We start from the raw sequence: 14,075 nt of genomic DNA on the forward strand, positions 1-14,075 counted from the left end.
AAACTCATCCATTCTATTTTCTAAAATGCATATCTTATTGTGAACAAGCCATCGGTGCATACATGAAAAAATCCAAACACTGCTGATCTGGCATGGATTGAGCCAAACCATCCACATCTCCCCTTGATCTACATTCAGAGTTAATTATCTGATGTGGTTGTTCATTGCTTAGTGGCCACGGACTCATGTTAAATTAGATAAAGATATTCTTCAGGAGGGAGAACAGTAATCATTGGGATCACTGACAGTTTTGCTGTGGAGTGCTTGGCTGCACTACATTATTGGTCTCAAAGGACAGATCGTGATAAAGCCAAATGTGCTCTTCAGCTGTTTCATATTAGGTATGCACATCCTTATTTTTTTTCATAAAATATTATCCATTTCAACAAGTTCACTGTTCAGCAACATTTTATATAAATATAGATTTATTTTATTTTATATGTACCAATAACCAACAGTGAAAAGCAGCTAAGAAGAACCCTTCATATTCCTTTAAAACTTCAAGCAATCTAGAGCATGCAGACTGAATGAGAGACTGCAGTGTTTCCTGTTCATGAAGTTATATTTGGTATTTAAATGATTTACTGAGTGTTAGCACCCAGAGGGAATAATTACAGAGTTTTATTGGATTGTCAATGGGAAGGGATAAGGCAGATAATGAGATAAAAAGCCAAAATTGTCCTTCAAGCTACAGTATTTATTAAATAACCAGAGGTTTCTAAGATGGAGACATCTTCATCAGCCATCACTGCATAATTAACTTCAAATATAAAGAGAAATGTTGGTCACCCTGGCACTAATTTAACTGAGAAGTTCAAATGTTAGACAATTTTTAGAGAAGGTACAATTCCTGAATTTGAAAAAATTGGATCACTCACTGTGTGTTCCTTTGAAATATAAAACAAAAACGACAGCACAGGGATTTATGAGTATCCTAAAATGCTTTTGGACTTTTAATTACTCTTTTTTTTTTTGATGAAAGAATATTATCTTATGGGAAATTATTCAATAATCTGAAGCCATCAACCTTAAAAACACAAAACAACGTGCCCAGTCAAGTGCAAAGAATACATTTCAAATAAGAACATGAAAAGTTCAAGTTTATTTTTCTTCATTCAATGGCACGTTCAAATCTGCAGCAGCCTAGTCTGTGGTAAAACAATCAAATATTGTGTGTTATATAATGTCAGTCACAACTGCATATCTCACACCTAAAACCTAAAACCAAATTAATACACTCTGCATGAGTGCACAGATAAAGTTGTGGCTGCACACTATTGTGACAAACTCCTGGGAAAATTGGTGAAGCATACTTAACAAGGTAGAGTACAGAAAAATGTATGATGTTCCAATGCAAAATAATTTGAATATAAATCTTCACACATGACGATTTGTTTGAAATAGCCTGGAAAAGAGACTTCAAACATTTGGTCATGCTATAGTACACCATGCATCTATACACACATGCAGTGTTATGGAGCATTATAATGGTTAATTTAACCCTAAATTGTCTTCATCAGTTTAAAGAAAGATATTCAGCTGACTGTATTTTATTCACTGACTGAAATATCATGGGCTGCTCAGCAAAACGTGCTATACACACCCCCATCACAGTTAATGAGGCATACAGCAGGTGTAGTGAAGGCAAATTCTCCCCACTCTGAAGGGAAAGGCATGGATTTGACTATACATTTCAATAAAATCGAATGGTTCAATTAAATCCAGAGGTCCAGGTCATGTGCAGGATTTGCTACACAGTTAATGTACCATAAAGGAGATTTTTCAGATGCAAATAAAGGGACGTCAGCCCTTTACTGACAGTCCTGGCCAATCAGAGCGATGCACACTATTATTTGCCAAAATAGGACAATGTAAACATAAGCCATGATTTTGACACACCACATACTGTACATTGCCTGGATTTGTATGCTATTTTGCTCACAGTTTGGCTTGCTGTTCAATAAAAATGTTTCAAATTTCATTAAATTGGAATCAAATAAGGTTACTTACATCTAAGCAACTGGATTTATTGGTAGCACTTTAGTATAGGGACCAATTCTCACTTTTAACTAGTTGCTTATTAGCATGCATACTAATAACATATTGTCTGTTTATTACTACATATATAGCACATATTCATCATTACCATATTCTACAGCACTAATCCTAATACCTAAACTTAACATCCACCTTAATACCTATTAATTAACAGCCAATTAGGAGTTTACTCAGGCAAAAGTCATAATTAATGGTTTGTTAATAGTGAGAACTGGACCTTAAAATAAAATCTGACCAATTTTTCTAAACTGTGTAAATATGTGTTTTACAAGAAAATACTATATCAGTCTTTCTAACTTAAAATTTCCTGTTTAATTCGATGGAGTATTTCTGAGTGAAAATTGTTTCAGTGTAATATTACAATTATTAAGGCTCATAGTTATAGCTGTGAGTTAATGACAGCTCTTACTCTTGACATTAATTTGCACAGCTTATTGATAAATTGTAGATTTGTAATTCAAAGCAGAGAAATATGGGAATATTATAGCAAAACTTCACATGTAGCACAAAAACCAGTTACAGACATTTAAACAAAACATGTTTCAGCATTCCCTGGTCTTCCCTTAAAAATATTATGGTTAATTTCCATACATTTCCTATTTCAATTTTACTAATATGTGAAAATATAGGTTAGAGCCTACAAGTTGTAAACATATGTTTGCTTACATCAGATATAATGAAAATGCATAATAAATGGTGAGATTCCTAAGATCTTATTTGTGTCTCTTTAGTTTGTTAATGACACTTACAATTCCATGGCGAAACACAGACTGGGAGAATCCAAAACACAGTAAATTTCCCAAACTGGACATTGAGCAGAATGTCATTGTGACAAATCTATTGGGATCAACCATTTCGAAGAGGTCCGTTATGTAGAGGAAAGCAACTGCAATAGTCCACAGGCTGCTGGGCAGAAACAGGGCTGCCTGTACCATGCCTGTTACTGTGACCCGCATATGGCTCTTCTGCTGGGGCTGGGAAAAAGATTCACTGCTCTGGCCCATCTTTTTCATATGTTCGCAAAGATAAACAAAGGTTTTGCCCCAAAAGAATAATAACGTGAACAGCGGACAGGTGCAATATAGCAAATATGTAAAATTAGCCACATGAAATAAATACAGGTCTGTCTCTAAGCTTTCTGCTAGTGTTGTTTTGTTTAGTTCAGGTGAAGTGAAATTGCTTGGGACAGGCCCGAGCAAAGAATATGTTACTGCTCCCATAGACAAAGAAATTAGAAGCACTATTTGATTCAGACCGAAGCCGATGTATAATATGGCATTCATATTTTCTTAATCCAGATAAAGATGGGATGTTGCTGAGGAACAATTGAAATGTAGTAGAAAATGCTGATCCAGGCATTGCATGAGAAGTTGGCACAAAAAAACTGATATATCAAAGCTCTGGTAAGCGTTTGAAGCCAGAAAGGTGCATCAAAAAGCAACATAACAATGGTCAGCACAGTCGCCAGTTGTTGAAACGTTGAATTGAATAACACAACAATTAACAAGAAGCGCAGTGGATTGCGAAGCATTACTCCAGCGACTGGTCTCATTAGACAAAAAGAGAAGACAACATTGAAAAAGTTTGCTGTGAGGCAAAGGGGACTGGAGAGCAAAGCATATAGCCATGGCTCCATCTTCACTGCCTCGAATCAGTTGCTGACCTTCCTGCAAATATCCTGCTGTTCCTGATACACCCTGCCTTTTATTACAACAAATAAATGATATAAGGTCAAAGTAAAATAGTTTGGTAAATTAAATGTGGCTTGACGGCCAACCATAAGCAAATGACACACATTCTTACATGGATTAAAACAGAACTATCCACATGCTCATCTTCAAGTGTTACGTAATCAGTACAACTGCAAACATTATTTGAATAATATTCTAAAACAATACTTTATTTATAAACAGCTTTACCTTATTGACTGTAAACCTATAGAGTTTTATGTTTGTACTTTCTCAAGACTCCATTTCTTAAAGGAATCGTTCACCCTAAAATGGAAATTTGACGAAAACATACTCACGCTCAGGCCATCCAAGATGAGTTGTTTCTTCATCAGAACATATTTGTAAAACTTTGGTAGTATATCACCCGCATATGGCTCTTCTGCTGGGGCTGGGAAAAAGATTCACTGCTCTGGCCCATCTTTTTCATATGTTCGCGAAGATAAACAAAGGTTTTGCCCCAAGAGAATAATAACGTGAACAGCGGACAGGTGCAATATAGCAAATATGTAAAATTAGCCACATGAAATAAATACAGGTCTGTCTCTAAGCTTTCTGCTAGTGTTGTTTTGTTTAGTTCAGGTGAAGTGAAATTGCTTGGGACAGGCCCGAGCAAAGAATATGTTACTGCTCCCATAGACAAAGAAATTAGAAGCACTATTTGATTCAGACCGAAGCCGATGTATAATATGGCATTCATATTTTCTTAATCCAGATAAAGATGGGATGTTGCTGAGGAACAATTGAAATGTAGTAGAAAATGCTGATCCAGGCATTGCATGAGAAGTTGGCACAAAAAAACTGATATATCAAAGCTCTGGTAAGCGTTTGAAGCCAGAAAGGTGCATCAAAAAGCAACATAACAATGGTCAGCACAGTCACCAGTTGTTGAAACGTTGAATTGAATAACACAACAATTAACAAGAAGCGCAGTGGATTGCGAAGCATTACTCCAGCGACTGGTCTCATTAGACAAAAAGAGAAGACAACATTGAAAAAGTTTGCTGTGAGGCAAAGGGGACTGGAGAGCAAAGCATATAGCCATGGCTCCATCTTCACTGCCTCGAATCAGTTGCTGACCTTCCTGCAAATGTCCTGCTGTTCCTGATACACCCTGCCTTTTATTACAACAAATAAATGATATAAGGTCAAAGTAAAATAGTTTGGTAAATTAAATGTGGCTTGACGGCCAACCATAAGCAAATGACACACATTCTTACATGGATTAAAACAGAACTATCCACATGCTCATCTTCAAGTGTTACGTAATCAGTACAACTGCAAACATTATTTGAATAATATTCTAAAACAATACTTTATTTATAAACAGCTTTACCTTATTGACTGTAAACCTATAGAGTTTTATGTTTGTACTTTCTCAAGACTTCATTTCTTAAAGGAATCGTTCACCCTAAAATGGAAATTTGACGAAAACATACTCACGCTCAGGCCATCCAAGATGAGTTGTTTCTTCATCAGAACATATTTGTAAAACTTTGGTAGTATATCACTTGCTCGGCAGCGGATGCTGGATGGGTGCCACCAGTCCAAACAACTGATAAAAGCATGACAATAATCAACACAACTAACACCTTGTGATGTGAGAAGCTGCGTGTTTGTAATAATAATATTAAAAAATAAAAAAACATTAGACAAAGGGGAATTGAACAAGTCTCTAAGTATGAAATACTAGCTCAGTATACTTATGATCTCTGCTTGGTGGACAACAACAAAAACATCACTTTATTGAAAAAGGGACCCAAGCAATATACTGTATACTAAAAGCCAAGCCACCCACAATACTGCAGCATAGTGGTGAGCTTTACACAAGTAAGCACTTCATTATTAATATTATTTTCATGTTATTTTATTTTTTTCAGAGACTGTAATACCTTGGGAATGACCATGCTCATCACTAAAACCTTAAGACAATTTTCATCATTTCTCATTGTTCAGTTTTGCATATGGATGATGCAGCTGGGCTCTTTTATTAAAATGCTTAATTAGCCATTAACCAAGATTATGCAAACCTTTTTGTGATATTTGCATTGGTAATGATGCTGTATATTGTTTTTGAGTGTCATCTTCATACAGTATGTAAAAGACAATTGCATTTGGTTGAATAAAAGGTCTATGCACGCACAATGATTATTCAAATTACTCCTGGAAAAAAATGGCAAATCTTTTTCATAAACTATTTAATTTATTCTGTAAAAAAAAGGAGAAACACATATTATCGTTCCTTATGTGAATGAAGGAAATTAATAAATCAGTTAAAGCAATTATATTGTGACAGCAACTGTAATGTGAAACGAGAGTAAATTATTTTACAGGCTAGAGGTTTTAAAGACATGTTACTGTGCTATAAAGATAAAGTGCACACAGTCATTGTCACATTAACTGTCCCATTTAATGCTCTTAAATAACCTTGCTTCTGTACTGTAAATGTACAGTACAGAAATCTATTGAAAAAAAATCTACAGATTAAACTTACTAAAAAAAGGGGCACAATAATGAAAAAAGTCTTGTTTTTTATTAAACATGTATTTACAATATAGCTGTACATTTACATTCATACAAAACAGCCCCTAAATAATTAATATCAATAGAGGTACAAAATAGTTTGAGAGAGAAATATATCAAAGGACACTTCAATTTCCAAAGAGAAAGAGAAAGATCTGTCAGTCCAGTCCTACATAATACAACTACTGTATCTCTGTGTTCGCTGGGGAAAAGAATGAAAGATCATCTGGGAAAATAATAAATAATACAATGCCACTTACTGTACGAAGATTATCTTGTGTATTGGAGTAAAGAACAGTTAACAATTTTTGTGTTAATTTGATAGACTTTCAAGGAAGTGTTTTTTTTTTTTTTTTTACCACAGGTATAAATGTATATGCATGACAAAATCCTTGGTAGCTCTTTATTTTAGAGTCCTGTTCCACATGTAGATGCTATGTAGTTTTTATAGTAATTACAATAACTGGGTAAGAACTACAGTAGCTACTAACCCTGGACTTACCCCTAAACATAACCTTAATTCATGTAGTTACATTTTATTACCCAGTACTACCTTAGGTAAGTACATTGCAAGTACAGATACTGTAAAATAAAGTGCAACCAAATCTTTTGTTCAGAGTCAATACTGATTTTGTATTACAGGCAAATATTAAATGACTACCTGCTACAGTTATGACCTAAAGTACTCAGAACTGTCTGTGAAGATTTTCAGTTATCCAGCTCATTGAAGAATGTCTAGTGTTATTCTTGCCATTCAGATGCTGTGAACTGATGGTGGAGATTCAGTGGCATTCACCATTTTAGACAGAGATGACGAAGACACCTGATATTATCATCCGTCTCGGGGGATCTGATCTCTGATCTTGATGATGATTGGATTTCAAAGGAATGGCATCTGATTTCTAGTGGAATGTGCAATGTATTTTAGTCAAACTTTACATGCAATTCTGTGTCACTGCATGTTATTGTTGAGTCTCCAGAAACAGAAGATAATAGCAGATGTTAACGGATTGTCAAACTGTCTCAGGGAGGGCAGGACAGCCTATGACACCAGCTTAACTGTTTCTGTGATCGTGATTCACACCGTTAGTGTAACACAGCAAGGTCAAACAGCGGGACATTTCCATCATCTGTTTACAACTCGTGTCAAAATAGACACATATCCAGGTAACTAGAACAACACAGTCAATCTACACCCACACTACTGTTCAAAAGATTGGGGTCGGTATGAATTTTTTTTTCTTCTAATACATATATATATATATATATATATATATATATATATATATATATATATATATATATATATATATTTTTTTTTTTTTTTTTTTTTTCTTCTATGCTCACCAAGGCTGCATTTATTTGATCAGAAATACAGCAAAAATCAGTATTGTAATAAAATGTTACTTTTTATTATTTGAATATATTTTATATTTATCTTTTTTTTTTTCTTTGATGGCAAAGCTGAATTTTCAGATGCCATTACTTCACAGCCAGTCTTCAGTGTCCCATGATATTTCATAAAAAAAAAATGCTGATTTGCTGCTCAGGAAACAATTATATTACTATCAATGTTAAAAACAGTCATGCTTCTTAATATGTTTTTGGAAACTGTCATTCTGTGATAAATAAACGATAAAAAAACAGTATTTATTTGAAATAAAAGTACAAATATCTTTACTGTCACTTTTGATCAATTTAATGCACCCTTCAGGAATAAAAGCATTCATTAAAAAAAAATTCTTACTGACCTCTTAACATATGTTCAATATCAATATGGCAGATATTTCACATAACACAGACAGGTAATGTTACATTAGGAAGCGTCATGTTCAACTCTACAATATTTCTGCAAATGTTTTTAATCAAGTTACTTTACTGAATGAGTTTGGTCTCTGTTAGCAGCTTCTTTGTGAAACTAAAATCATTTAAACTTGTCCTGCATGTTTACACATGGACACATTTTATTCTTAGCTATGAGGCAGAGTAACGTAAAATTATAAATCAAGTTGGGACAGGCTACTGTCCTCGACCTGAAGCATTATATTATTTAAATAATGTACCAGGACTTCCTCTCACAATGTTGCCACTTTGAAGATGTTTCTGGTAACCAAAAAAAATTCACAGGCTTAAAATATGTGTGTTTAGTTTGCTTTGTTAACAGAATAATTAACACTCCAGAGTCTTCATCTGCATTCATGCAATAAAGATGACACTCTCCATTTCAGTTTCTATCCAGAGGGCATATTACTGAATTAATACAAATACCTCCTAACACACCACTCACATCCCATAAATAACCTAATGTTGATTAATCCAACACTTGGGGCAAGCACTGTGAAAACTACAAGCTACTACTTACACAGATCAGAAGATTCCACTGTTCCCAAAGTGAGGAAATCTCCAACTAACTGTCCTTACCGGATAGTAAGGGCCTCATGACATGTTTGCTGAAGGAGACACAGGAGGAACTGAACCGAAAGCTACAAGACTGTCCATCAGATGTAGTACTCTTGCATGCTGTCTCTCATGGAGTTGTGAAGGTGAAACTCTGCCCTGTAAGCAGCTTCAAGGCTACGTTGGTGTTCCTTTTCTTGGAGTCTTGCAGTTCTTTGAGCTTGACGATGTTGGTAAAGGAAACGAGTCATCACTGCTAGCACACAGAGGGAACTGAAGACCGCAGCTGTCACCACACCTGCGAATCAGAATGGACACTCAACTTACAAGGTGTTTTGAATTGGAAATGGAGCCGTTCACACAGAGTGTTCTTGCATTTATAAAAAGCACAAAAGTCAAACCAAAATTTGACAAGGCAATTAAAAAAAAAGTTGAAGTCTTATTTAGCTAAAAAAACAAAAACCCGATTCAGGTTTGCATCGACTACAATTTAGAAAATGATTAAAATGGTTGCATCTAGTGTGAAAGACATATCTTCAAAACAGGTTCAGCTTGAAAGGATTTGAAAATAAAATGAAATAAAAATATAAAATGCCAATGAATGCAACACTCCCACAGTCTCACATCTCACAACTATATTTCTCATTTAATGGAAAATTTATGCTGCCAACAAATAACTAACAGTGAACAATCCCTTGTGACAGTTTCAATGGAGATTTTATTACCATGAGTTACTGCGCACAACAAATTACCAATACAAAGTCATTACCCATTTCCGAAATAAAGAGAGCAAAAAGGAAAGATGAACATAAACAATATGTGTGATAGTGAAAGCTCATTTCATACTTCACTGACTGTTACAAATGAAACAATGAAGCAGACTGAGGTGGTAAAACAAACCTCCGATTACAGCTGAATCAGGCTGGCTGTCATCTTCGTGATGCTCGTTATCTTTTCCCACCTCCTCTCCATGATCTACAGAGAGGTGACACATGCATCACACAGAACTAACACGGGTTAAACTGTAAAGAGATGTATGGGCAAGATGCACTTGTTTTACATTTTAAGGGTCCAACCCTTTTGTTTCTCACAATGCTGATTATACTTCCTTTTCACTCATTATGTTTTCTTTTAACATTCAAAAGTGAAAAGTAAATTTATAGATTAATAGATAATCTATTTGTCTATTAAATCTATTAATTTCAGTTACAAGGTAGATTAGTGCTCTGGTTGCTTGGCAACTCAATGTTAAATGTTTTGAAAATTCGACACAGATCTCCTCATTCCCATAAAAACTAGGACCATGCTCACAGTAACTATTACTTAAGTGTATGTTTTATAAATTGCATATATTTTTCTCATAACTAATCCAGCCACAGGGCGTCTTTATTATGCCTACAATAACTATAAAGCCACAAGAGCCATTCAAAACATAAAAAAGCACACCAGGTGATTTGTCATTTCATTAAAGCAGACCTGTGACCCACTGTTATCACAATTACTGTGGAGAATTATAAGGCAACTGGGATATATTTCCTACCAAACACATATTGTGATGTCTCTTCTTTTAAAATCAATATTTAAATTTTGTAAATTCTGACAACATTCAATCCTAAAAATATTCCTTAAATTGTACAGCTGTGAATTGCTATGCAAATAATGCACTCAAAGGCAAAAGCTTTCTATTCTTAAACGGCTTAATTATTTTTGCATTAATTTCCAAGAACTTACCAAGACGAGATACAGAGGTTGAAAGGTCAGCTAATGCTCCGCAATTTGATTCCAGTAAATGTCCTCGTATGCTGACTAGAGAGCTACCTCGGTTCAATAACGCCGCTTTCAGTGGAGCAACGTGGTTGTACTGGACAGATGAGAAGCAGCCAATGAAGCCTTTGGACCCAGCATGAGCTACCTCATCATCCATGACATCACTTCCTGTTTGGAAAAAGAAAAGCATATATGTCAAAGATTGTTTTTGTCATACATATTAATAGTAAATACTCATCAAAAGCACTGTGTACAGCTATTGTGAGCATTCATATCAAAAGTTACAATTACAGACAGGCAGGAACCCAAAAAGTTCACTAGTTTCAAACCCCTGAATATTTCAGACACAAGCACAATCCTGCTCTTGCACCGTTAATACATGTGCTTCGTGACTGCTTGACACTTTGAGAGACTGAAAAAAGATAAAAGGTTTCTAACAGTCAGCCTTCATTGGTGAATCACCCTTGTCTAATGTCAGGAAAGGGGAAATTTCAGACCCATCAAGCATCGTGACAGGTTCTGAAAAGTCATGGCTCTATGTAGCTGGGAAAACTTCAGGAGCAAAACAACATAAAGGAGAGTATGAGTGTAGATATTTTGAATCCATATTACAGATAATGTACAAAAATGCTTCCTTTGCCACTTTTCTCCCCTTAAAGGAGTCTTTTTAAACAAAAACAATTATATTCATTACCTGTGACCTTTCCCAAGGTCAGTGACTTCATAGAGTTAAATGCTGCATCATATGAAAGGGTGTACTTCTTATTTTCATGGTCAACCTAAGAAAAATCAAGAGCAATTGAATGAATACATGAGAAACTGCATAGAATGCGATGCAATTATAATAAGCTCTTATGAGAATTGTCTAAGGTAATACAGTAATCAATGTACTAAACAGGCTGTTTCTCAGAACTATCTGTACTGCTTTGATTATTGATCTCGTGTTTCAAACAAATCCAGTGTAAGCACGCATGTTTCATGTATGTATTGAAATATAACACCTGTACAAACACGTCCTTTCCCTCCCGCTGGATGTGAACTCTATGCAGCCGTCCATCTGCCAGGCTGCTCAAGATGGGGATGAACACATCCGGTCTCTTCTCCTTATGCAGTTTGTACCAGATTTGTAAACTCCCTGAGAGGAACAGATCAATGCATTAACATATTTGGCAAAAGTTACTTATAGCTGTAGTCAGGGATGAATGATTTTTTGGGGAGCATGTTGTAAATCATTGTAAAAATCTATTTTATTATCCATGTGGTACTTGGATGAGTCATGCAAAAATTAAAACCATTTAACTCCAGTCATGGTGAATTATGTATGTTCCGATATAATTGGGAGTCATCCTGTAGCATTCTTACGGAGCACAGCAGATGGACTTCACAGCTCCAGCTGCCAAGAAGAGTCTTGCATAAGTCTATGAGACAACGTGTTTATATATAGACTATGTAGAACCTTAGCAGCTGCTCTAAAAAATTATAAATATTAAATCCCTGGCAGCCTCTAGCCTTTACTCTGTATTGAATTTGTCAATACACATTTATTTGTCCCTCCTACACACATATAGTGCCGATAAAGGGTCAGTGTGTAGGTCATGCTGAAATTCCCCCACAAAGTTGTTAGAGTTATATTTGAGACATCTCTTAACACTTTTTGTCAGTATTTCTAAAAAGCATTGTGTGATTAGATTTAGCTCAACAAGAATGTGGGTGGTACTATTATGTAGGAATGAGTGTTGCATAATAAAAATCCATATTTTGGTAAGCTGGGTGAATGTATGATTGATCTTAAAAGCACAGCTCTTTACTCAGCCTTGTGTTTCAAACATGTAAGATTTTCTTGGAACACAAACCTTACAGTGCAAGGTGCATGCTGCTCGTTTTGATGCGATAAAAATAAATGGTAACCAAAAATGATCAGCAGTCCACGTTTTCTGTACTATATTCTGATGTAAATATATATATTTTATATTTTCAGTTTTGATTTAAATTATAGTTTGCTATATATATACAGTATATATATCATATGGTTTTGGAATGACATGAGTATGATTACATTTAATTTTTGAGTAAACTGTTCTTTTAAGAGTTTTAACGCAAGCCCGCAGAACAGCATAAAATTAACAGCTTTGGTTATATAACAACGTCTCATCTAGTTTGGACTGTTAATGTTTTGCTAGTTAATTGTGATTTATTATGATTCTAGCACATCTAGTGATCTACAAGGCTGTAAAACTGACAGTTTAAGAACCAAATGAGCAGGATTAATCAGTGGCAGTGTGGCCTAAATCTAATTAGAGAAGAACACAATCAGAGAACTATAACTTTTTATGTTTCTTTAAATTTAATCTCGCAGTCCAGTATTCCAGACAATAGGGGATGTAGGTAATTCATTTAGTGCTGCAATATCCCTATTATAGACATATAAACCTTTCATAAACTAATGTCATCCAGCATTGAAAATGATATACGTTTGCACAGCCGTCTCACCGTTCCGAGCTAAGATGATGGCCACATACTGCTGGCTGAGGGTGTTGACTGTGAGCAGCATGGCAGGACTCTGTGTGGTCTGGAAACTCAGTGCCATGTTGTCTCTGGTCTTGCTGTACTGAGAAGGGACAGACAGCACTGCGGCCGACCGGTTCTGTATAACAGAGAATGGCTCCTGAAATATGTAGGTGACTGAAGCTCCTCTTTCAAAGGACATGGACACCTCTGTGGGCATAAAGAGACCAGATGGATATTTACCAGAGTTCACCTGATTTCCTACGAGTTTTGTTGAAACACTTAGAATTTTGTGACTCTTGACAATGCATACAATACATTTATATCAATTGATTCTACAAGCAACGGCCATACATAATTTAGTAAACAATATTCTAAATACAATTCTACATATATTTCTAAATCTAAGAAATGATATAGCCGAACAGCTGCACAAGTGTTAGTCTATCCATTTTATGCCCATCTGTACAAAAGAGGACAAAACTTTAGAACAATTTGTACTGTAATGTAAACAGGAACCATGTAAAATATACTGAAGTGAATTCTGAATAGTAGAGAGCTTTCATTCTTGTTTTGTAAAGATATTTGACAAAATAATTGTTTTTATAATTCTACCTGGGTGACACTTTAGTATAGGGACCAATTCATACTATCAACTACTTGCTTATTAGCATGCCTATTAATAAAATATTGGCTGTTTTTAGTACTTATAAAGAACATATTCTGCATGACCATATTCTACATCCCTAATCCTACCCAATGCCTAAACTAAATAATCACCTTTCTAACTATTAATAAGCAGCAAATTAGTAGTTATTGAGACATAAATCGTTGTTAATGGTTTGCTAATAGCGAGAATTAGACCTTAAAATAAAGTGTGACTGCTACCTGTTGTTAGTGTTAAGTGTTTTTGGTGGTGCTATGAAAGAATGACTTGATTGCAGACATGTATGAAGTGTTTTGGTAGTTTTAGTGCTTTTTGAATGTGAGATGTACTGATGTGCCAATTGGATTAGATGACCTGTGTGAAGAGTTTTGAAAAACTGACCCAAGTATTGAGAAATGTGCCCTAGTGCTAAAAAAAAAACCCCGGTTATT

The 14,075-nt window shown here is 35.2% G+C and overlaps 2 protein-coding genes and 1 pseudogene across 2 annotated transcripts in view; all 3 read right to left on the reverse strand.

Annotated features, from left to right (window-relative positions):
* Positions 1 to 2,626: 2,626 nt before the first annotated feature.
* Positions 2,627 to 3,694, reverse strand: LOC132095202 (taste receptor type 2 member 60-like; annotated as a pseudogene).
* A 422-nt stretch (positions 3,695 to 4,116) lies between these two features.
* On the reverse strand, positions 4,117 to 4,838 carry LOC132095659 (taste receptor type 2 member 8-like). The gene is given in 2 exon segments (XM_059500791.1): positions 4,117 to 4,490; positions 4,493 to 4,838. Coding segments are annotated over 2 exon segments (720 nt in total).
* Positions 4,839 to 7,971: 3,133 nt separating this feature from the next.
* cntnap5a (contactin associated protein family member 5a) overlaps positions 7,972 to 14,075 on the reverse strand; it is a 68,460-nt gene continuing 62,356 nt past the window's right edge. Inside the window, exons 19-24 of the mRNA XM_059500006.1 lie at positions 12,963 to 13,187; positions 11,474 to 11,607; positions 11,167 to 11,251; positions 10,437 to 10,640; positions 9,606 to 9,680; positions 7,972 to 9,003 (exon numbers count right to left, since the gene is read on the reverse strand). Coding sequence (XP_059355989.1) covers positions 8,807 to 9,003; positions 9,606 to 9,680; positions 10,437 to 10,640; positions 11,167 to 11,251; positions 11,474 to 11,607; positions 12,963 to 13,187 — 920 coding nt within the window. The 3' untranslated portion in view covers positions 7,972 to 8,806. The remainder of the gene's footprint in view (positions 9,004 to 9,605; positions 9,681 to 10,436; positions 10,641 to 11,166; positions 11,252 to 11,473; positions 11,608 to 12,962; positions 13,188 to 14,075) is intronic.

Source organism: Carassius carassius, chromosome 19 (assembly GCF_963082965.1).
Source record: "Carassius carassius chromosome 19, fCarCar2.1, whole genome shotgun sequence".
Taxonomy (NCBI): domain Eukaryota; kingdom Metazoa; phylum Chordata; class Actinopteri; order Cypriniformes; family Cyprinidae; genus Carassius; species Carassius carassius.